Source organism: Myotis nattereri (genome assembly GCF_964212035.1).
Source record: "Myotis nattereri genome assembly, chromosome: 15".
Lineage (NCBI taxonomy): Eukaryota > Metazoa > Chordata > Mammalia > Chiroptera > Vespertilionidae > Myotis > Myotis nattereri.
Window position 1 is genome coordinate 17,070,595 of NC_138090.1, and position 21,886 is coordinate 17,092,480.

Genomic DNA, 21,886 nt, shown 5'->3' on the forward strand with positions numbered 1-21,886 from the left:
TCATTAGATTTCTTCAGGGTCTCATTAAGTTTATCGGTGGTTTCTAGAAAATTCTTGAAAAACCTTAAAAGTGTGGTTTTGAACTCTATATCCAGTAGTTTGCTTTCCTCCATTTCTGTCATTTGTGACCTGTTTCATTATCTCTGCATTTTTTATGCTTCCCTGTGTTGATAGAGTGGCTTTCTGTGCTAGGTGTCCTATAGGGCCCAGTGGCTCAGCCTCCCCAATTACCTGAGGTAAACACTCTTGGTGCACCCCCTTGTGGGCTTTGTGCACAGTCTTGTTGTAGTTAAGCCTTGATTGTTGTAGGTATCACTGGGAGGAATTTACCTCCAGGCCAATTGGCTGTGAGAATCAGCTATGTCTACAGTGGGGGAACTTCTGTGCTGGAGACACCCTTCTGGGGCAAGACTTGCTTCAGTGGGGCTTTGGTGCTCACTGAGTCTTCCCCCTGATTGTGTCCCTTATGGATCTGAGGAGTTGTAATCTGGATAGTCCCAATCTGACCACTGGATACACTGGCTCTTGGATCTCTAAGGAGGTGCTAATTTAGCCCCTGCCTGAGGCTACCCAGCAGGAGCTATGGAGAGATCTGCAGATTCCTCTTCTTTGTTTGGGATTTGGAGGTACCTAGATGAGGCCCAGCTGTGAAGCAATGCAAGCTGCTGTGGAACCTTGAGTCTTCTTTTGGAAGTTCTGGGTCTCTCTGACCAAGCTGCAGTTTGTTAGGTAATTTTCAGTTTGCAAAGGTCCAGGCCTTTCATATGCAAAAGTCTCTGCACACAGCTTGGGTGGGGCGGGGTCTCAGGGAATCAACAGGGCGGAGTAAACAGCTATGGAAGATCCTCAGTCCTACCCTAAGAGGCCCCATGTCTCAGTGTCCCACGGTAATCGCTGTAAGCACCTCTGAGAGAAAGCCGCCCTCAATTCCTACTGATGCCAGACAGTCCAGTTTCTTCCTGTATGAGTCTGGGTCCCCAGAGACTCGCCCAGAACTGGAGTTCAGAGCAGTCAGGAGCTTGAGACTCCCTCCCGATTGAAAAAGACAACCGCGTCCTCAGTTCCCAGCCCTTTCCACGTGCGCCTCCGTACCTCGGCACTTTACTTCAGCACCTCCTCTGAGTCTCATTATGCTTTTCTCTATCCTTCTAGTTGTAGAATTTCCACTCAGCCAGCCTTCCTGTGGTTCTGGATGATGTCCGTTTTGTCTTTTAGTTGTATTTTTGAAGTGGTTGTGCAAGGCAGCAATTTTCGGTGTTTACCTATGCCGCCATCTTGGTTTCTCCAATTTTCAGAGGTTTTGGTCCATGTTTCCTTTTAAGTGTAGTAAGTATCCAGTTGAAGATGTCTGCCAGAAAGTTAGAAATGTGGAACTAGAGCTGAAGAAATACAGATCTGGGAGTCAGGTACATGGGGATGTTAAAGTTGTGGAAGTTCAGATATCTTGAAAAAATACTTATTAGGAAAGAAGTTGGCTTAAGGCAGAACTTTCATTATAATAACCGATATTCGTTTTATACCCTTGTATGTGCTGAGCACTTTCTAACGTGCCTTTCATATAATCCTCACACCCCTATAAGTAGATGTTATTATTCCAGAGAGGTTATAACTTGCCCCAGTCAAATAGCATAGTTATTAGGAAGTACGTAAATCTGCCTGGTTCCAGATTTCAATCTTTTAACTTCTAAGATACTCCACCATTTATTTGTTGGAGAAAGAGTTTAGAGAAGTATGAGAAATCCATAAAATGTGAGAACTGGGAAGGACTAGGGATCATCTAATCCAACTCCTTTGTCTTAAGCTTGAGAAACTAAGACCTAAGGATATATGAAGACTGGTTTGGGATTATGAAACTAGATGGTGGAACTGTTTAGCCATCACTGCTTCTCAGAGTTTTTTGCTGAAATACTTCGAAGAGCAGAATTTTTTTGTGTTGTATGGGGAGCCTGTTGCAAATTTGAAATTTGTTTTGATGTTTCCTGTTTTATTCTTTAAATGTAAGCAAATATTTCATTTTTACACCCAACATGTCAGCCAATATTTATTTACTTGTCTTTATCTTTTTGTTTTGAGCTAGCTTTAGATTTTCAGAGCGGCTGGAAAGTTAATACAGAGAGCTCCTGCACACTCTACCTTCATGCAGCCCATTGAATTGTTCAGTAGTGCTTCAGCTTTTCTCTAGGTTCTTTCAAATTTTTTTTCTTTGTTTTTAATTTTCTACAGTTTGATTATTAAGCGTCTGGGCTTGAATTCCTTTAGGTTTATCCTATTTGGGGGTTCATTGAACTTCTTTTTTAAATTGTTTTATTAATCCTCACCCAAGGATATTTTTTCATTGATTTTTTGTAGAGAGAGAGGAAAGAAAAGGAAGAGACAGAGAGAGAAACATCGATGTGAGAGAGACACATCAATTGGCAATTGGTTGTCTCCTGCATGCACCCTGACCAGGGCTGGGGAACCTGCAACTGAGGGATGTGTCATTGACTGGACTCTAACCCAGGATCCTTCAGTCTGCGGGCCTATACACTGAGCCAACCTGGCTAGGGCTCACTGAACTTGAATCTGTAAGTTATGTCTTTCACTTGTGAAGTTCTCACCTATTATTATTTTTTTATTGCTTTTAAAGAGCGAGGAAGAGAAAGGAAGAGAGAAACATTAATGATGAGAGAGACTCATTGATTGGCTGCCTCCTGTGTGCTTCCTACTGGGGATCTAGCCCAAAACCTGGGCATGTGTCTGACTGGTAATCAAACCAGCAACCTTTTGGTGCATGGGGCTATGTTTAACCAATTGAGCCGCACCAGCCAGGGCTCATCTATTATTTCTTGAGATAATTTTTTTTCTTCAAATAATTTTCAAGCATTGTACTTTCTTCTCTCCCTCTGATTCTGTCCCTTAGTTCACTTTTCAGAGTTTTTGGCATGCTGTTTAGGATCACATTGACTCTTAGGTACATCAAGGGTGAGCCCACTTTATCGACAACTACATAGGATCTGTTTTCCAGAGCTCCTTTCTGTTCGAGATGTCCTGGTGCTTTAATCCGCTCTGTTGGGTACTTCCCACAATTGCATCCACACTCCAGGGCTCAGCAGCAGGAGACAGACAGTGCAATAGGTTTCACCCCCTGAGAGTTGTTTATTTTAAAATATATTTTACTGTTTTTTTACAGAGGGGAAGGGAGAGGGATAGAGAGTTAGAAACATTGGTGAAAGAGAAACATCTATCAGCTGCCTCCTGCACACACCCTACTGGGGATGTGCCTGCAACCCAGGTACATGCCTTTTACCAGAATCGAACCTGGGACCCTTCAGTCCGCAGGCCGACGCTCTATCCACTGAGCCAAACCGGTTAGGGCCCCCTGAAAGTTTTGTAGGTGCCCGGGTCCCCCACCATTGCAGCCATTCAGGGCGATGAGACTTGAGAAAATGAACAAAAGGGGGCATAACAAGAAAAAAATGAGGAATTTCCCCCACTTTCTCTGAGTGTTAGACCTTTTTCTCACTCCTCAAGGTAGAACTGAGGGCTTCTCCGAGAGCTCTCTGTCTACACCAATGCCCACTTCTGGGTTTTGGGCTTTTCTTGAGTCCTGGCTGGAGGATGTCAGAGGAAGAAAAAGTGTAAGCTCACCACCGGTTATGTGGTATTTCAAATTCTGTTCTTCTTCCCTAACCTGCCGCTACTCTTTAGTTTTCGGGGTCCTCATCCAGCTGCTGCATGTGCTTTCTGTCCAGGATTTATAGGTGCATTCAGTGCGGGAGACAGGGGAGTGTGCTTTCTCCATATTATCAGAACCAGGAAGTACTTCATTTGCATATAGTGCAATTTAACACTAAAAATTTATTGTTTTGCCTTTCAGTTTATATTCATAGTCTATCTGGATGACTTCATTTTTTATTCTTTGTTTGTTTTGAGTATCATTATGATCTCCTGGGCTTGTATATATTTATTTCAACACATTACAGCCATTCCCTTTAGGCTCAGCTTGTCCCATCTCTGCTAGTGGGAGCTCTTTTCAGTTGGCTTCTATGTCCTTCCAACATGACTCCAAAAGTCTTTGGTAGCATTCTGGATTTTCCATTAAGTTCTTACACAACAAAATGTCCTAAGCTATTCTTTTCATTGTCTGACTCAGAGTAGGAATAGAACATTTTTTAAGGACTTAGGGTTCATTTTAATGAAAAATGATATTTAGATGTTATGCTATAGGCAGTGGAGATACTCATTGCTACAGGGTTGCCCTTAATTCTCTTTTTGGAAATGTTTTTTAAATTATAAAAGCAATCCATTTTCTCTAGAACATTTGAAAGTATAGGTATATAAGGATATTAAAATTATTCCTTATTTTCCACTTAGAATTTTGGCTTTTGAGACTGGAAAACTAGTTTTTAAAATTAGAACTATCAAAAAAAAATTAGAACTATCAGATATTCTAAATTCTTATTTGAACCTCCTCATTTTGTGTTTTTTTAATTTTTTTATTTTTATCACTTTCAGAAGATTAGAGACTTGAGGTACTCTGGATGTTTACAAAGCCTCCAAAATTAGTAATAAAATAGCATGTTTGTTGGAGGGATCACTTTGTAAATTATATAAATATCTAACTGCTATGCTGTACACCTGATGCTAATATGAAATAAGGTTGAATGTCAACTGTAACTGAAAAATAAAAAAGTATTAAAGGTTTTATTTCTAAAATATTCAAATTGATTGAATTTAATTAATTCAAACATATTGAATTCAATGAGAAGAAAAAAAACCCCACCAGAATTTAATGTTCCCTTCTGAGAGTGGTGGTAGATAGATTTAGAAGTTTCCTCTGTAAGAAAATATATAGAGAAATAAAACCAAGAAAGAAAAGAGACAAAAAGTTATGCATCAATTGCAACATCTGTTTCATGTAAACTTTAAAAGAGATTGGTAAGCAATTTAGAAGCATGATAAACTATAATGAAGTCCCATTTTTATATTTAGTAGAATTTTGTAATAAATGATGCTGTTAACCAAGTTGGGGAATATAAAAGCAATGTCAGGTTTGGGGAAAATAATGAGGTAAAAAAATCAAAGAACTTTATTGAGATGCTAGAGTCCCGGTGCATGAAATTTGTGTACTGGGCGATGGGGGGCGGGGGTCCTGGTCCCTCAGCCAGCCCTGTGCCCTCTTGCAGTCTGGGAGCCCTTGGGGGATGTCCGACTGCTGTGGAGGTGGGAGAGCTCCCGCCACCACCGCTGCGCTCACCAGCCATGAGCCCAGCTTCTGGCTGAGTGATGCTTCCCCTGTGGGAACACACTGAGCACTAGGGGCAGCTCCTGCATTGAGCATCTGCCCCCTTGTGGTCAGTGCATGTCATAGCGACCAGTCATTTCACCATTTGGCTGATTTGCATATTAGCCTTTTATTATATAGGATAGCTCACATATCGTAAAATTCACCCTTTAAAAGTATACAATTCAGTGCTTTTTAATTTTTTTCTTTAATCCTCACCCGCAGATATTTTTTTACTGATTTTTAGAGAGCGAGAAAGTAGGGGAGAGAGAGAGAAACATCAATGAGAAAGAAACAATGATCAGTTGCCTCCCTTATGTATGCTCTCTAAACCAAAATTCATATACTCCCATTATATAACTTCAGTGATGGATAACATTTTAGTACTAAGATTTTAAAAAAATATATATTTTATTGATTTTTTTACAGAGAGGAAGGGAGAAGGATAGAGAGTTAGAAACATCGGTGAAAGAGAAACATCGATCAGCTGCCTCCTGCACACCCCCTACTGGGGATGTGCCCACAGCCAATGTACATGCCCTTGACCGGAATCAAACCTGGGACCCTTCAGTCCGCAGGCCGACGCTCTGTCCACTGAGCCAAACCAGTCAGGGCTAAGATCTTATTTTGTAATACGTATATTGCTTGGTTGCTTACATCTCTAAACCAGGTTGCTGTATGTTGACACATAATACTTCCTTTTTTCCTTTTAGTGTTTTTCTTCTACTTAAAGTGTGGCTTCTAAAGTACTGTTGTTGTTTTTCTTCTTTTTCTTTTTTTTCAGAGAAACCATGCCAGATGGATCAACTGGATCGAATCCTTCTCTCTGGCATCTATAATGTACGCAAGGGGAAGACCCAGCTGCATAAGTGGGCTGAACGCCTAGTTGTTCTCTGTGGCACCTGCCTCATCGTTTCCTCAGTGAAGGACTGTCAAACTGGAAAGATGCACATTTTGCCTCTCGTTGGGGGAAAGGTAAGACTCACAAAGATGAATTATTCTTCATTTGATCATCTTAATTTTAAAAAATCATATGCTTTTTATAGCCTTTTCACATCTTTTAAAAGAAAACAATATGAGCATTGTTAATGCTTACATCACAAAACTGGTCTTTAAGAGTTCTTAGGTTTAAATGAAAAAACTGACTCAGGCTAATTTAAGCATCAAGCAGCTTTATTTACATTACAGACTTTATGGGAGAGCCAAATGGTATCCATGCCCCAAGTTCTGCTGTGGAGTCCTTTGGAAGATACTCATGTCTCCATTGGTAGTCACTGGTAACACCAAGAGCAGACAGAAGATTCTAACACTAGAAGCTGCTTTTGGAGACTAGAAGTAGCTGCCATTATCCATCACCAATATTGATTCTTTCTAGTTTCTCCTCTCTCCCTTGTTAGACTAAAATTCAGACTGCGGGGCGGTCAAAAGTCTCCAACCAGTAGCCATGGAGACGTCATTTTTTGCATCTGTACTAGAGAATTTCCCATCAAAGGCAATCTGAATTTAAGAGAGCCTCCAGACAAAATGGCTGTAAATTCATGCTTTGAAACATCCAATCTGCATGTCTATACAGCAATGTAGATAAAATATGCATAATATAAAGATAAATATATAAAAAAGATATAGCTGGGCTTAAGAATATAGAATAAAAATGTAAGTGGTGAGTAGGTCTGAAACTGAGGACCTTCTGGGCTCTGGGTCTCAAAGGTTGCGGCCACCCAGGAGTTCAGCTGTTGTAAGTATTTGGGTCTAAAAGTGCTCTGCTCATGATGAGGGACTTGGCACCGTCTTATTGCTTAAAGCCAGGAGATGAGTAGTAGTCTTTGTTCCTGAAAGAAAGCTGGAAAAAACACACCAAAACCAAAAAACCAAAACTGTTAACCAGTCACTGGAACCAAGGCTGATTTCTATCTATGGTCCCAAAGAAGTGAGAGGACCCAGTTATATGGCTTGTGAGCAGAAAATGATCAAGCTCCAGCTGGCTTAATGAATGAATGTATGTAATTCCCATATCAACCATGGGGCAGGAACCCAGCACCACCAGTATGAGACCTGGTTCTGGCCTTGGGGGGGCTGAAGGAATGAATGAAGAAAGTAAGTAAAATTTCTCCAAAGGGAGAAAATGAGTGAGGGCAAGGTTGGGGATTGGTGGGGAAGAAACGTGAGACAGAGCAAGAAAGAAAAAAAAAAAGAAACTTACATTCAAGTAATTCTTGCCCATTCTTTCTCTTTCCTCATAATAGAACAGAATTTTGTTTAGGGTAGCAGTATACCAAGATAAAAAACCTCCCAACCTCCCTTGCAAGTATAAACAAAAGTTTAAAAAAGTTTCCAGGTGGGACTTTTGGGAAAACCCTTCAAAATGGGGCAGGCATGAATGGCTTGACTCTTTACCCTACTTTGTCTTCCCAACACAGTCGCCCAGTGTTGGAGGTGGAGCAGTCATATGGTGATGGAGAATGGCAAGCATATGCGGAGTATGATCATTTGGAAAGTAGAAAGCATTTGGGTCTCTGGTGGCATTGTGGAGCTGCTGTACCAGTTATGGACTGACTCTGTATTTAAGCCACTGTTTGACAGCTTAATAAATTAATTGATGTGCTGAAGAATTTCACATATAAAAATACAAAAGAGCCCTTAAAGGAGGTGCTGGTATACATTAATAGGAGTTCCAGAGAAGAGAGTAGAGGAGAATGGAAAGCAATAATGGTTGAAATAATGGTTGAAATTTTTCTGGAAGTAAAGACAAACTTGAGTGTTCAGATAAAAAATATATAGTGTACCAAGTAGGATAAATAAAAATAAATCTACATCTAGACACATTGCAGAACATGAAGGACAAAGAGCAAATAATAAAAGCTTCCAGAGAGAAAAAGATTACCTACAAAGAATTGACAGGCCAACAATAGTCTTCTTTTCATCAAAGTATGTGCTAGAAGACTACACAATTGCTGAAAGAAAATAAATGTCAACCTGTGTTTTATAGTCAGCTGAGTTATCTTATGAGAGTCAAGGCAAAATAGGACATTTTAGGACAAAGACTAATAAGCTGACATTCTCACCGAAAGAAGTAATGAAGGATGTACCTCTAAAAAACAACCCTCTCCTAAAGAAAAGAAAGTAAAAGAAAAAATAGAACAACAAAGGAAAGTAAATTCAGAGGGAAGATATTTTATATAAGAAATGATAAATGCAGAAATTGATAAAATATGGTAAACATATTTATTATGAAATTTTTAAAAAACTTACATATTTTGCCCTAGCCGGCTTGGCTCAGTGGATAGAGCATCAGCCTGTGGACTGAAGGGTCCCAGGTTCGATTCTGGCCAAGGGCACATGCCTGGGTTGTGGGCTCGATCCCCAGTAGGAGGTGTGCAGGAGGCAACCGATCAATGATTCTCTCTCATCATTGATGTTTCTATCTCTCCTTCTCTTTTCCTCTCTGAAATCAATAAAGAAATACATTTTAAAAAAACCTTACATATTTTAATTATGAAATTAAACTACTAGAGCACAAACTACCCTGAACAATATTCAGGATGTGGTGGTACGTTCCATAATAAAGTGTGATGCAGTCTTGGGATAAGAGAATAGAAACACCAAGTAGCTTTCATCGTTATTCGAAAAATTAAGTATGCATTTAAAAATTTTAAGGATAACTACTAAAAGTAGAGGGGAGAAAGAGAATATAAAATACCTGTAATGCTAAAAGAAGACAGGAGAAGAGTTGGAAAAAAGCAAAATAAATTGCATGGTAAGTTATTACAAGTTGTAATAGAAATAAATCCAAATATATCAGTAATCACAATAATTGCAAATATCAGATTGTTATTTAAATCTTACTACTTGCTATTTAGAAGAGACACCTAAAACTTAGAAGGTTGAACATGAAATGATGTAAAAATTGCACTAATCAAATAGCAACCAAAATAAAATTGCTATAGTTATAGTAACATACAAAACATTTACAGGAATATCTATATACAACAAAGGACTTGTATCCAGAATATATAAAGATCTTTAACAACACAGTGATAGACAAGTAACTTAGTAAAAAACAGAGCTAAAGATTTGAACAGACCCTTTACAAAAGAGGATATACTGATGGCAGATAAACACATGAAAAGATTCTCATCATCATTAGTTATTAGAGAAATGCTGATTAAAATCACAGTTAGATACTACACTAGAATGACTAAAATAAAAAGACTGATGAATACCTCGTTATCAAAGATAGGGAGCAACTGGAACACATACATCATTGGTTGGAATGCAGTCACTTTGGAAACCTTTTTTTTGTTTATTTGTTTCTTAGAAAGTTAAACACATGCTTATTAGATGATCCGCCAGCTCTTCTAGGTATTGGGAAATGAACATATATCTTTATAACGACTTTAAGTGAATAATTCCCTGAAACTACAAGCCGCCCCTAATATTCATTGACTAGTGAATGAACATTTTGTATATCCATACGGTGGAATACTGCTAAGCAATAAAAAGGAATGAACTACTGATACATATAAGAACAAGGATGAGTCTCAAAAGCATTACTTTAAGTGAAAGAGGCCAGGTATAAAAAATTCTTTTTACTGTATGATTCCATTTGTATAATTTAAAAAAGACAAGAAAACTATAATGAAAGGAAACAAATGACTGGTTATCAGGTTATGGAGGGAAGGGGATTGACTGCAAAAGGGCACAAGGGAAATTTGGCGGGTGATGGGGTTATACAACTATATTCATTTATAAGAACTTACCAAATTGTTCACTTAGAACCAGTGAATTAAAAAAGAAAATCTACAAATTTTATCTAAATTGTGCCTCAGTAAAACTTACCTCCCAAAAAAGACTAATGCAGAAGCATTACAGGGAAAAAGAGGTTCACTACAAATTGATGAGAGCAATATTTCACCATGAATATTTAATAATTCTGAGGTTGCACATTTTACAATGTAGTCCGAACATATATAATACAAAAATTAACAATTACCCAGAGAAGTTGACAAGTTAACTTTTCTTGTGTGTGTAAATCCTCACTTAAGGAATTTTTCCCATTGCCTTTTTGTAAAGAAAGTGAGAGCCCTAGCTGGTTTGGCTCAGTGGATAGAGTGTTGGCCTGCGGACTAAAGGGTCCCAGGTTCAATTCCAGTCAAGGGCACATGCCCAGGTTGCAGGCTCAATCCCTAGTTGGAGGTGTGCAGGAGGCAGCCGATCAGTGATTCTCTCTCATTATTGATGTTTCTATCTCTCTCTCCCTTCCTCTCTGAAATCAATAAAAATGCATTTTAAAAAATAGAAGAAGAAAAAAGAGAGTGAGAGGGAGGGGGGGGGGAGAGAGAGAGAGAGAGAGAGAAACATCAGTTGAGAGAGACACATTGATTAGTTGCCTCCTGCATGCGCCCCGATGGGCCTGGTATCAAACCTGCAACCCAGGCACGTGCCGTTTACCAGGAATTGAACCCACAACCCTTCCATGCATGGGCTGTTCTCTAACTACTCAAGACACACAGGCCAGGGCTGACAAATTAACTTCTAGTGGGAGATTTACAAACCTTTCTCAGTATTAGACATTGTATGATTATATTTTTCTGTGTCAACATCCCATAGTGAATATTTAAAAGGGAAAATTATTGTAAAACAATCAGTATCTGTTATTCATTTCAATAAGATTCTTTATTTTGACACAGACTCATTCAACTGCAATGTTCTATTGCTAAGAAAAATGTTCATGCTGTGAGCATCACAATAGGAAGTTATAAATATTATTTAATTTTATTGATCTTTTTAATATGGTTCTTTTTTGCTGAAACTATTTTATGTTTCTGCCACTTGATTCAGTGTTTACTTGGCACCAGAAACCTAGTGATTTATGAGTATCACTCGGAAATTTCCAGCCAACTCACTAAGATTTAGTAGCTATGATATACCAAAGCTAGATGTCAGACAAAGATGTAAATATAGTTACTATAAAAAGACTTCATCCTCATCAAAGCTTTTTAGGTTGGACTTTTGGACTTGGAAATTTTTCTTTGAAGAAAGCTGTTGTGCTGTGAATCCCCACTGCCATCCCAGATGGGAGCAGGGAGTTTGCCTCTTTCCTCAAGCGTGGTGAAAGAGGTTTCAGCAGGACGCGAGAGAGCTTGATGGAGGTCTCCTGCAGTAAAGGGGGCATAATGGACCGGTGTCCTGACTTCTGACCAGGAAGTCCTGAGGATAAGAGATAGGCTATCTGACTGCTTTGGTGATAGCTCATGCGTTAGGATGTTGTGTACTCCTTGCGTTGGTCAGTTTGTGACTCAGATGGATTGAGAGAGAGAGAGAGAGTCATTGGTTGAGTGGGTGGATTCTCTTAGAACATGTCCAGTAGGGCCACCTGAAGGGGCAAACAGGCTTTACCAGAGGACAGGCTGTAAATTGACCACTAGATTCCTTTGGGTATGAGGAGGGAGTGGTTAGTTGCTGGAATAACATTCATTAGCCAGGTCAAGGGACCTGGGAGAAGCCATCATTGGTTGGGTTGGGGTTGGTGGGGATAATCCAAAGAACCCTCTGAAGGACCCATTGAAATTGGCTTTTAAATTCCCTTTAAAGTCTGCTGGGCCCAGAGTGTGGAGTGAGGTTATGCTGCTGGCCTAGTCAGAACCTTTGGGCTTAGTCTCTCTGTCCTTCCTCCCCTTCCACTTCAGCCCTGGAGGGAGTCAGAAATGGCATCTAGCCCGGCACCTAGTGAGTAAGGGAGGAGGTGAGTCCACAAAACAGGCCAGGGCACCCCTTGCAGGCAGGCAGCTACCTCCACTGTGCTCAAGTGTTAGGGGAAAGGGTTGGAGCAGTCTAACATTTGAATGGAAACTTTGCCTCTTACCATGTAGGCCTGTCCTGGAGATTCTTGTCCTGAATCAGCAAAATTCTTGCATCACAGGGACTTGTACTTGCTGTTGCTGCTTCTCCCTCAGGTGTCCTTGCCTTGCTCCTTGCCCCCCTTAGGGTCATTGTTCACATGTTACTTCCTCAGTGAGTCCTTCCTTGACTTCCTACTCATTATTCGGACCACCCACCCTGTTCCCCTCCAAGCCCTTACCCTGCTCTATTTTTCTTCATATTACTCATTATATAGCATGTCACAGTTTTGGTGTTAGAGTGTTTGTCCCCTTTCAAATATAAACTCCATTGAGAGCACAGAGGGGCTTTGCTATTTTCCCCCTGTTGTGTCTCCAGCATCCAGAATAACAATGTATTTATTCAACAAATATTTAATTATCAAATTAAGACTATTTTGTGATTTAAAGAATCATAAATATACTCATTATTATGCACTGAGTTCTCTTTCAACATACTTGTTAAATAAGTATTCTTTTGCTTTTCATAACTAGTTTTATTGAGATACAATTAACAAACCATACAATTCATCCATTTAAAGTGTACTATTTAAGTCCTGGCCTGGTAGCTAAGCTGGTTAGAGCGTTGTCCTGAAACACCAAGGTTGCGGGTTTGATCCCTATAAGGCAGTGGTTCTCAACCTTCTGGCCCTTTAAATACAGTACCTCATGTTGTGACCCAACCATAAAATCATTTTTGTTGCTACTTCATAACTGTAATGTTGCTACTGTTATGAATCTTAATGTAAATATCTGATATGCAGGATGGTCTTAGGCGACCCCTGTGAAAGGGTCGTTTGACCGCCAAAGGGGTCGCGACCCACAGGTTGAGAACCGCTGCTGTAAGGGCACATACAAGAATCAACCCATCACTTGGCTGGTGTGGTTCAGTGATTGAGCATCAACCCATGAATCAGGAGGTCACAGTTGATTTCCCAGTCAGGGCACATGCCCAGATTGTGGGCTCGATCCTTAGTAGGGGGCATGCAGGAAGTAGCCAATCGATGATTCTCATAATTGATGTTTGATATCTCTCCCTCTCCCTTCCTCTCTGAAATCAATACAAAAAATATAGCCTTAGCTGGTTTGGCTCAGTGGATAGATATCAGCCTGCGGACTGAAGGATCCCGGGTTCGATTCTGGTCAAGGGCACATGCCTGGGTTGTGGGCTCAGTCCCCAGTGGGGGTGGGGGTGCAGGACGCAGCCGATCAATGATTCTCTATTATCATTGATGTTTCTATCTCTCCCTCTCCCTTCCTCTCTGAAATCAATAAAAATATCTAAAAAGAGTAAACATCAATTATAATAAATATGTGTGTGTGTATATATATATATGAATCAACCAATAAAAGCATAAGTGGAACAACAAATTGATGTCTCTGTCTCTCTCTCTCAACACATTAAAAAAAATTAAAGTGTACAATTTAATGTCTTTTAATGTACTTGAAGAGTCATACAGCCATTATCACAATCAATTTTAGAATATTTTCATGACTTTGAAAAGGAAACCGACCCTCCTTAGCCATAATTTTCCCAGCCCTAGTCACCTACTAATCTCCTTTCTGTCTCTATAGATATGCTGATTCTGGACACTTCAGATAAATGGAATCATACAATGTATGGTTCTTTATGACTGGTTTCTTTTACTTAGCATAATGTTTTCAAGGTTTATACATGTTGTAGTGTATATCAACATTTTATTCCTGTTTATTGCTGAATAATATTTCACTATGGCTATACCACATTTTTATACTTTCACCTATTGGACATTTAGGTGGTTCCCACTTTTATGAATAATACTGCTATAATTTATAAGTTTTTGTATGGATGTATGTTTTCAGTTCTCTTGGGTCTATACTTAGAAGTGGCATTGCTGGGTTATATACTTACTCTGTGTTTAATCTTTTGAGGACTACCACATTGTTTCCCAAGGTAGCTGAACCATTTTATATTCTCACCAGCAGTGTATGATGGTTCCAGTGTCTCCACAACCTTCTGTACTTGTTACCCAACATTTATTACCTGTTTTTTTTTAAAAATTTTATAGCCATCCTAGTGGATGTGACGTGGTATCTCGTGGTTTTGATTTGTATTTAATAACTAATGAAATTGACATAATTTCATGTGTTTATTGACCATAGTTTTTCGAGAAATGTCTATTCAGATCCTTTGCCATCTTTTAAAAAATTGAGTTATTATCTTGTTATTGTCCTTTGCTTTTTGACTAGGATTTTTAAAAAATGGATTCTGGTTTTCTTTCCTACTCTTCTTCAGGTAGAAGAAGTGAAGCGAAGGCAGTACTCCCTTGCATTCAGCTCAGCTGGAGCCCAGGCTCAGACCTATCATGTCAGCTTTGAGACTTTGGCTGAGTACCAGAGATGGCAACGGCAAGCATCCAAGGTGATAAGCTGTCAAATGGCATGATGTGGCGATAGGAATGTAGAAGCCCAATGGAAATGTATTTTGAAACTAAACTTAATTCCAAGAGAGTGAATTATAATTCTTACTAGTACACATTTTATTCTAGGCCTTTTTATGAGTATATAATGAATGAAATAAAGGAATTATTGTCAGGTCTTTAACTTATTTATATTTGGATAGTACAAAATGCTTTCAAAAGTATTTTAAGGTGCATTTACCTTTTATGCCACTTCTGTGTGGAGGGTAAGGCCTTGAAGGAATGAGATTCAAATGATTTTCCGTGGACCGTAGTAGTTGGTGATGGATGGAATTATTCCCTAACTGGTAGCCTAGTTTCCTTGGTTTGTTTCCATTTAGCACAGCTTTGATGAACCACTTCAGATTTGAACTTAAGATGGGACATGACCTGTGATCCTGCCACAAACCATTATTCCTGTATGCTGAGGATAATTAGCTTTTCAGCGTAATTTCTACTTTTTTAGCCCGTAATGACAAGTGCTCTAAAGTTGTATTGCAATTTCTAAATCCTCCTGTTTGCAGAATTTTAACACATTTTTCTTTGTGGAACTAAGTAATTGCATAAAGGGTTGTTTCAATATAATGACCTGTCATCAAAACATGAATGACTTCTCCAGTGGTATTTTGTTTGTTTTGGGTTTTTTTAAGACCCATTTTTCGGAACCCATGTTTTATTAGCATACTATTGTAGAAATATAAACCTCATTTTTGTCTTATTGGATTTTCTGTACTTATATTGTGTAATAAAATCTGCTCGGTATAAATCTAGTTTGAATTTTTAGTAGCTATTGCATTCTTTTGCCCTGAGAAGTTAATATTTTTTGAGCATCTTTTGAATGCTAAGCAGTGTGCTGTGTGCTTGATTATTTAATTTTATCTTCACTTGTGCAGATGTAGAAACTGTACTAGTGAGTAGCACAGTTCATGTGGCTACAGAAGGCCATGTCTTTCAATATCTCACTGCCTCCCAAAGTTTCGTGGTTAGTTTGAATCATCTTAACTTTACTTCTTGCATGAAATGTTACTTTTCCATCTTTATGATTTATATTTCTTAATCTTTTGCTTATAGACATTTTACAGCATGCCTTTGTGTATTCCTAACAGCTTATGGTTTTAGGAAAAGTAAATATTAGCTGGTTTTTATAAATGAATAATTAGGTCTCATTGCCTTTTTTTCTTCTCCTCTTTTTAACCCGGGCCTTTTTGTGTAAATGCCGTTCCATGCGGTGCTGGGCGAGAGCATGCAGTACTAGCTCAGATGCTCTTCTCTTTGACCTTATTCAGGTGGTGTCCCAGCGAATCAGTACTGTTGACCTCTCATGTTACAGCCTCGAGGAGGTTCCTGAGCATCTCTTCTACAGTCAAGATATCACCTACCTCAACTTGCGACATAACTTCATGCAACTAGAAAGGCCAGGGGGCCTTGACACTCTTTACAAGTATGTGGAGAATAGGTTTTCGGACTAACTTATTAAAAATGAATCATAGCCCTAATCGGTTTGGCTCAGTGGATAGAGTGTTGGCCTGCGGACTGAGGGTACCAGGCTCGATTCTGGTCAAGGGCATGTACCTGGGTTGCGGGCACATCCCTAGTAGGGAGTGTGGCAGGAGGCAGCTGAATCGATGTTACTCTCTCATCGATGTTTCTAACTCTATCCCTCTCCCTTCCTCTCTGTAAAAAAATCAATAAAATATATTTTTTAAAAAATGAATCGTAATCAGTACTTTAGTGGTTTTACTTAGGAGTGAGTATGCTTATCATCATCTACGTATTTTCCATTTTTGAAGAGGAAGTAAAATTTTTTATACAGTTTTCCCATTTTCCTTCCCCCTCTATAAAACAGAAAATAGATGCAAAATTTCTGTTAAACAGGCAACATTGAACTGTCATTGATCTAGATTATCTTCTGAATTTACTGATAGTGATATAGCCAGGGTAAATTGAGAGATTCAGTTTATGGAAGTTTTCGAATCAAAAGTATCAAACATAAGTGACTTAAAGGGAATAGGCCTAATTGAAAGAATTCCACTCCCAGGTTAGGGCTTTTATTTTTCCTTTGTATGTGCTACTGCCGACTCTAACCTTTTACTAGCTATGAAACTTCCCTCTTCTAATAGTGAACTATTTCACTCCTAAGGGACTAAGGTATGACCCATATATTTTCCATTTCCTTTGTTAAAATATATTTCCTATTCCCAGTCTGCACTCATGTCACCTCCCTCTTCCCTTTGAAAATGGATGGCAGTGAATAAATATATGGTATAAGTAATTATCTGGGCTTCTTATGGGGAGGGGAGAAATTGGAAATTAAAGCAGTCAAATTACATGGTGATTAAAAAGATAGTACACATTGAAGTGACATTTTATGTACTTCCTTAGTAACTGATATTTCTAGAATAAATTACAGAAAGCGGTATGATTTTTATCTCACATTTTACAAAGTTTTTCAACTTTAAGCCTATGATTAGTAATGAGATCATTGTTTTAATATTGGTATTTAAAAAATAAAAACAAGCTATAATTTTAAGGAAGTGGTTTTTTTAACATTACCTTCTGAGTTGCTGTGAAAATAGGGTAAATCTAGTTTGAGGGTTGGATTAGGAAATCAGAAGTTAAGGCACCAAGGCCACAATCAGTATTTAATGTCAGCATAATTAGAAAGCAAGAGTTGAGCCCTGGCCTGTTTTTCTCAGTGGTTAGAGCATCAGCCCATGGACTGAAGAGTCGGGGGTTCAATTCCGGTCAAGGGCACATACCTCGATTGCAGGCTTGATCCCAGCCCCAGACGGGGCACATGTGAGAGGCATCCAGCTGATGAGTCTCTCTCACATTGATGTTTATCTCTCTCTGTCTTTCCCCCTTCCTTTCATTCTCTCTAAAAAAATCAATGGAGAAAATATCCTCGGGTGAGGATTAACAAAATAAAAACAGAAATCAAGAGTTGAAAATTTGGAAGAGGAGTATTAGTGTGAGGTACAAGGATTCAAATCTGGAAGCAGGTGATACAGAGCTTCACCGTGGAGAACACCGCCTCAGCCTTACCATCTTGCACCAGCGTATAGTGAAGTACAATACTCCAAAGGAGCATTCATTACCATAGTGACTTCTGCAGGTCCAATTTAGGTTAATACTATCTCTGGCTAAGACAGTAGAGATACTTTCACTTGTACCAACAAAATAGAAGCACTAGTAATTACTATTTTGTGTTGTCATATTACAGATCATATTACAGTAAAACTCCATATTATATACATGTCTTAAGCTTCATATAAGTGGCCCATTCATTTCAAGTGACATTTGAACCAATATAATTTCAATATGAAGAAAAGTTGCTTATAAAGGGATTTGGTCTACATGTTAGCTATTCCTGTGTCTATGACAGTGATGGCGAACCTTTTGAGCTTGGTGTGTCAGCATTTTGAAAAACCCTAACTTAACTCTGGTGCCGTGTCACATATAGAAATTTTTTGATATTTGCAGCCATAGTAAAACAAAGACTTACATTTTTGATATTTATTTATTTTTTTAATTAAATCTTTATTGTTCAGATTATTACAGTTGTTCCTCTTTTCCCCCCCATAGCTCCCCTCCACCCATTTCCCACCCCACCCTCCTCCCTCACCCCCCCGCCATTGTCCTCATCCTTAGGTGCACAATTTTTGTTCAGTCTCTTCCCGCATCCCCCACACCCTTTCCCCCCCAAGATTAGTCAGTCCACTCCCTTTCTATGCCCTTGTTTCTGTTATATTCACCAGCTCATTCTGTTCATCAGATTATTTATTCACTTGATTTTTTAAGATTCACTTGTTGATAGATGTGTACTTGTTGTTCATAGTTTGTATCTTTACCTTTTTCTTCTTCTTCCTCTTCTTAAAGGATACCTTTCAGCATTTCATATAATACTGGTTTAGTGGTGATGAACTCCTTTAGCTTTTTCTTATCTGTGAAGCTCTTTATGTGACCTTCAATTCTGAATGATAGCTTTGCTGGATAAAGTAATCTAGGTTGTAGGTTCTTGGCATTCATCACTTTGAATATTTCTTGCTACTCTCTTCTGGCCTGCATAATTTCTGTTGAGAAATCAGCTGAGAGTCGTATGGGTACTCCCTTGTAGGTAACTGACTGTCTTTCTCTTGCTGCTTTTAAGATTCTCTCTTTGTCTTTTGCTCTTGGCATTTTAATTATGATGTGTCTTGGTGTGGTCCTCTTTGGATTCCTTTTGTTTGGGGTTCTCTTCGCTTCCTGGACTTGTAAGTCTATTTCTTTCACCAGGTAGGGGAAGTTTTCTGTCATTATTTCTTCAAATAGGTTTTCAATATCTTGCTCTCTCTCTTCTAGCACCCCTGTAGTTCAGATGTTGGTACGCTTGAAGCTGTCCCAGAGGCTCCTTACACTATCTTCATATTTTTGGATTCTTTTTTTCATTTTGCTTTTCCGGTTGGGTGTTTTTTGCTTCTTCGTATTTCAAATCTTTGACTTGATTCTTGCAATCCTCTAGTCTACTGTTGGGAGTCTGTATAATATTCTTTATTTCAGTCAGTGTATGCTTAATTTCTAGTTGGTCCTTTATCACAACCTCGAGGGTCTCATTAGATTTCTTCAGGGTCTCATTAAGTTTATCGGTGATTTCTAGAAAATTCTTGAAAAACCTTAAAAGTGTGGTTTTGAGCTCTATATCCAGTAGTTTGCTTTCCTCCATTTCTGTCATTTGTGTCCTGTTTCTTTGTCTCCGCATTTTTTATGCTTCGCTGTGTTGATAGAGTGGCTTTCTGTGCTAGGTGTCCTATAGGGCCCAGTGGCTCAGCCTCCCCAATTACCTGAGGTAAACACTCTTGGTGCACCCCCTTGTGGGCTTTGTGCACAGTCTTGTTGTAGTTAAGCCTTGATTGTTGTAGGTAATACTGGGAGGGATTGACCTCCAGGCCAATTGGCTGTGAGAATCAGCTGTGTCTGCAGTGGGAGAACTTCTGTGCTACAGACACCCCTCTGGGGCAAGACTTGCTTCAATGGGGCTTTGGTGGTCACTCTTGATATTTATTTTATTTATTTAAATGCCATTTAACAAAGAAAATCAATAAAAAAAAAGAGTTCGCGTGTCACCTTTGACATGTGTGTCATAGGTTCGCCATCACTGGTCTATGAGTTGATTAATTGTTGCTAGGTCTTTGTTGTATTGCATGTAGAAATTTAATAAAGGAAAAGATTTCAAGTATATCAGTGTGACTTAATTATACCAACATAAGCTTGTCTTCAAGATTTTTTGCCTTTTTAAGGAAAAGAGAGACCTCCCATCACACTAGACCTGGTTCCCTTGTAGCCTGGACTGAGCATTGGTCATTTTAGCATCTGTGCTGTGCCAAATGTGGCACATAGTGAGAGCTCAGTGAATATTTGTGGAACAAATTCTATGATAAGCATTTAAATAGATTGCTTTCTCATTCAGTAGTATATATGTAAATAATTTGTGCTTTTGCTTTTTAGATTTTCTCATCTGAAGGGCCTGAACTTGTCCCATAACAAACTTGGGTTGTTTCCTGTATTGTTATGTGAGATTTCTACACTGACTGAGCTAAATCTTTCCTGTAATGGATTTCACGACCTGCCAAGTCAGATTGGCAATCTCCTAAAGTAAGTATCATGACTTGTCACTAGTTTCTTCATGTCCCTGGTAGAATAAGTTACTGGTCTGGCATTTGGACTGAAAGTAGTACCATGTGCTCTCCCAGTGAAATAAGTCCTGTAATTATGAGCATTCTGTCAGCAGCAGTTACTTGCCTACAGCAGTGACTAGTGTCCCTCATTTCAATAGCAGAGGCTCTGGCTATTTTTGATGTTGGAGGGACCATCAATGTCAGCTATGTTTAAGTCATCTTATTAATAAATTTCTATAGATACTTAGGACATTTTATCATTTATTGGATTCATAAAAGTTAGTGACATAAATTAGAATCCATAATTCTAGTTCTGTCCATTCCAGTTAAAACATTTCATAAAGTAGACTTGTTTTGTTTTCTTCCTATAGTCTTCAAACTCTCTGTCTTGATGGCAACTTTCTGACTACTTTGCCTGAAGAATTGGGAAATCTGCAACAGCTTTCCTCCCTTGGAATTTCCTTCAACAACTTCAGTCACATTCCCGAGGTGTATGAGAGACTCACCGTGTTAGATAAAGTGGTTATGGCAGGAAATCGACTGGAAGTCCTAAACCTAGGGGTGCTGAGCAGGATGAGCCATATCAAGCACGTAGACTTGAGGTAAGGTCACTTGTTACCATATCTCCTTTAGATGGACCTCTCGTGGATCTTTAGGTTTTCTCTTTATAAAGGCTTTTTTAAAACATTAGGCTTTTAAAGCTATGGTTTCAAAGATGTAACAAAGCTTCACCTTTCAATCAATAGAGATTATTAATGAGGTATATAGATGTTCCACATGATAAGACGTTGACAAATTGCCTTTGACCAAAGGTTATTTAACTCACCTCCCAGCAACATTTTATGAGAATTCCTATTTCCTCCCATCCTTGTCAGTGTTGGATTTTAGCAGTCTTTCTCCTTATTGTCAGTGCAGTAGATAGGAATAGTATTTCTTTGTGTTCATCAATTTTTATGATTGAAGTTGAGCATCTTCTTAATGCTTATTGATTGGCAGTTTGTGTTTTTCTATAAACTTGACCATTTTTCTGTTGAATCATTGGGTTTCTTCTTTTTTTTTTTTAAATATATTTTATTGATTTTTTACAGAGAGAAAGGGAGAGAGATAGAGAGTTAGAAACATCGATTAGAGAGAAACATCGATCAGCTGCCTCCTGCACATCTCCTACTGGGGATGTGCCCGCAACCCAGGTACATGCCCTTGACTGGAATCGAACCTGGGACCTTTCAGTCCGCAGGCCGACGCTCTATCCACTGAGCCAAACCGGTTTCGGCAGGGTTTCTTCTTGATATCCATTTATTATAATTAAAATGTTAAAAGGTTTTACTACTAATTATTTTTTAAGAATTCTATTTTTTAGTTATATTTTCCTAAGGGAAGCTGTAAAAGACACACACGAGATGTTCTGTCATTTACACTAAGCCTTTGCTATCCTTCTAAAGATATAGTAATAGAAAAATGTATTGGACTACAAGAAAATGAAAACAGCCCTGCGTGCCTTAATAATATACTTGTATATAAGAGAACCAAGAAGCCATTTTCTATAATTTTCCCTTGAACTATTCCATGTAGATGCCAATTATTTTCCTCCCCATTAATTAATGTAATGTGAATCTTAGCACTAGAGAGAACAGGCAGAGCAAGGGGTGGAGGCAG

The 21,886-nt window shown here is 38.8% G+C and overlaps 1 protein-coding gene across 1 annotated transcript in view; it reads left to right on the top strand.

The window, feature by feature from the left end:
- PHLPP2 (PH domain and leucine rich repeat protein phosphatase 2) overlaps positions 1–21,886 on the top strand; it is a 77,821-nt gene that overhangs the window by 32,958 nt on the left and 22,977 nt on the right. Inside the window, exons 4-8 of the mRNA XM_081108071.1 lie at positions 6,048–6,238; positions 14,414–14,539; positions 15,863–16,017; positions 20,061–20,207; positions 20,602–20,832. Coding sequence (XP_080964197.1) covers positions 6,048–6,238; positions 14,414–14,539; positions 15,863–16,017; positions 20,061–20,207; positions 20,602–20,832 — 850 coding nt within the window. The remainder of the gene's footprint in view (positions 1–6,047; positions 6,239–14,413; positions 14,540–15,862; positions 16,018–20,060; positions 20,208–20,601; positions 20,833–21,886) is intronic.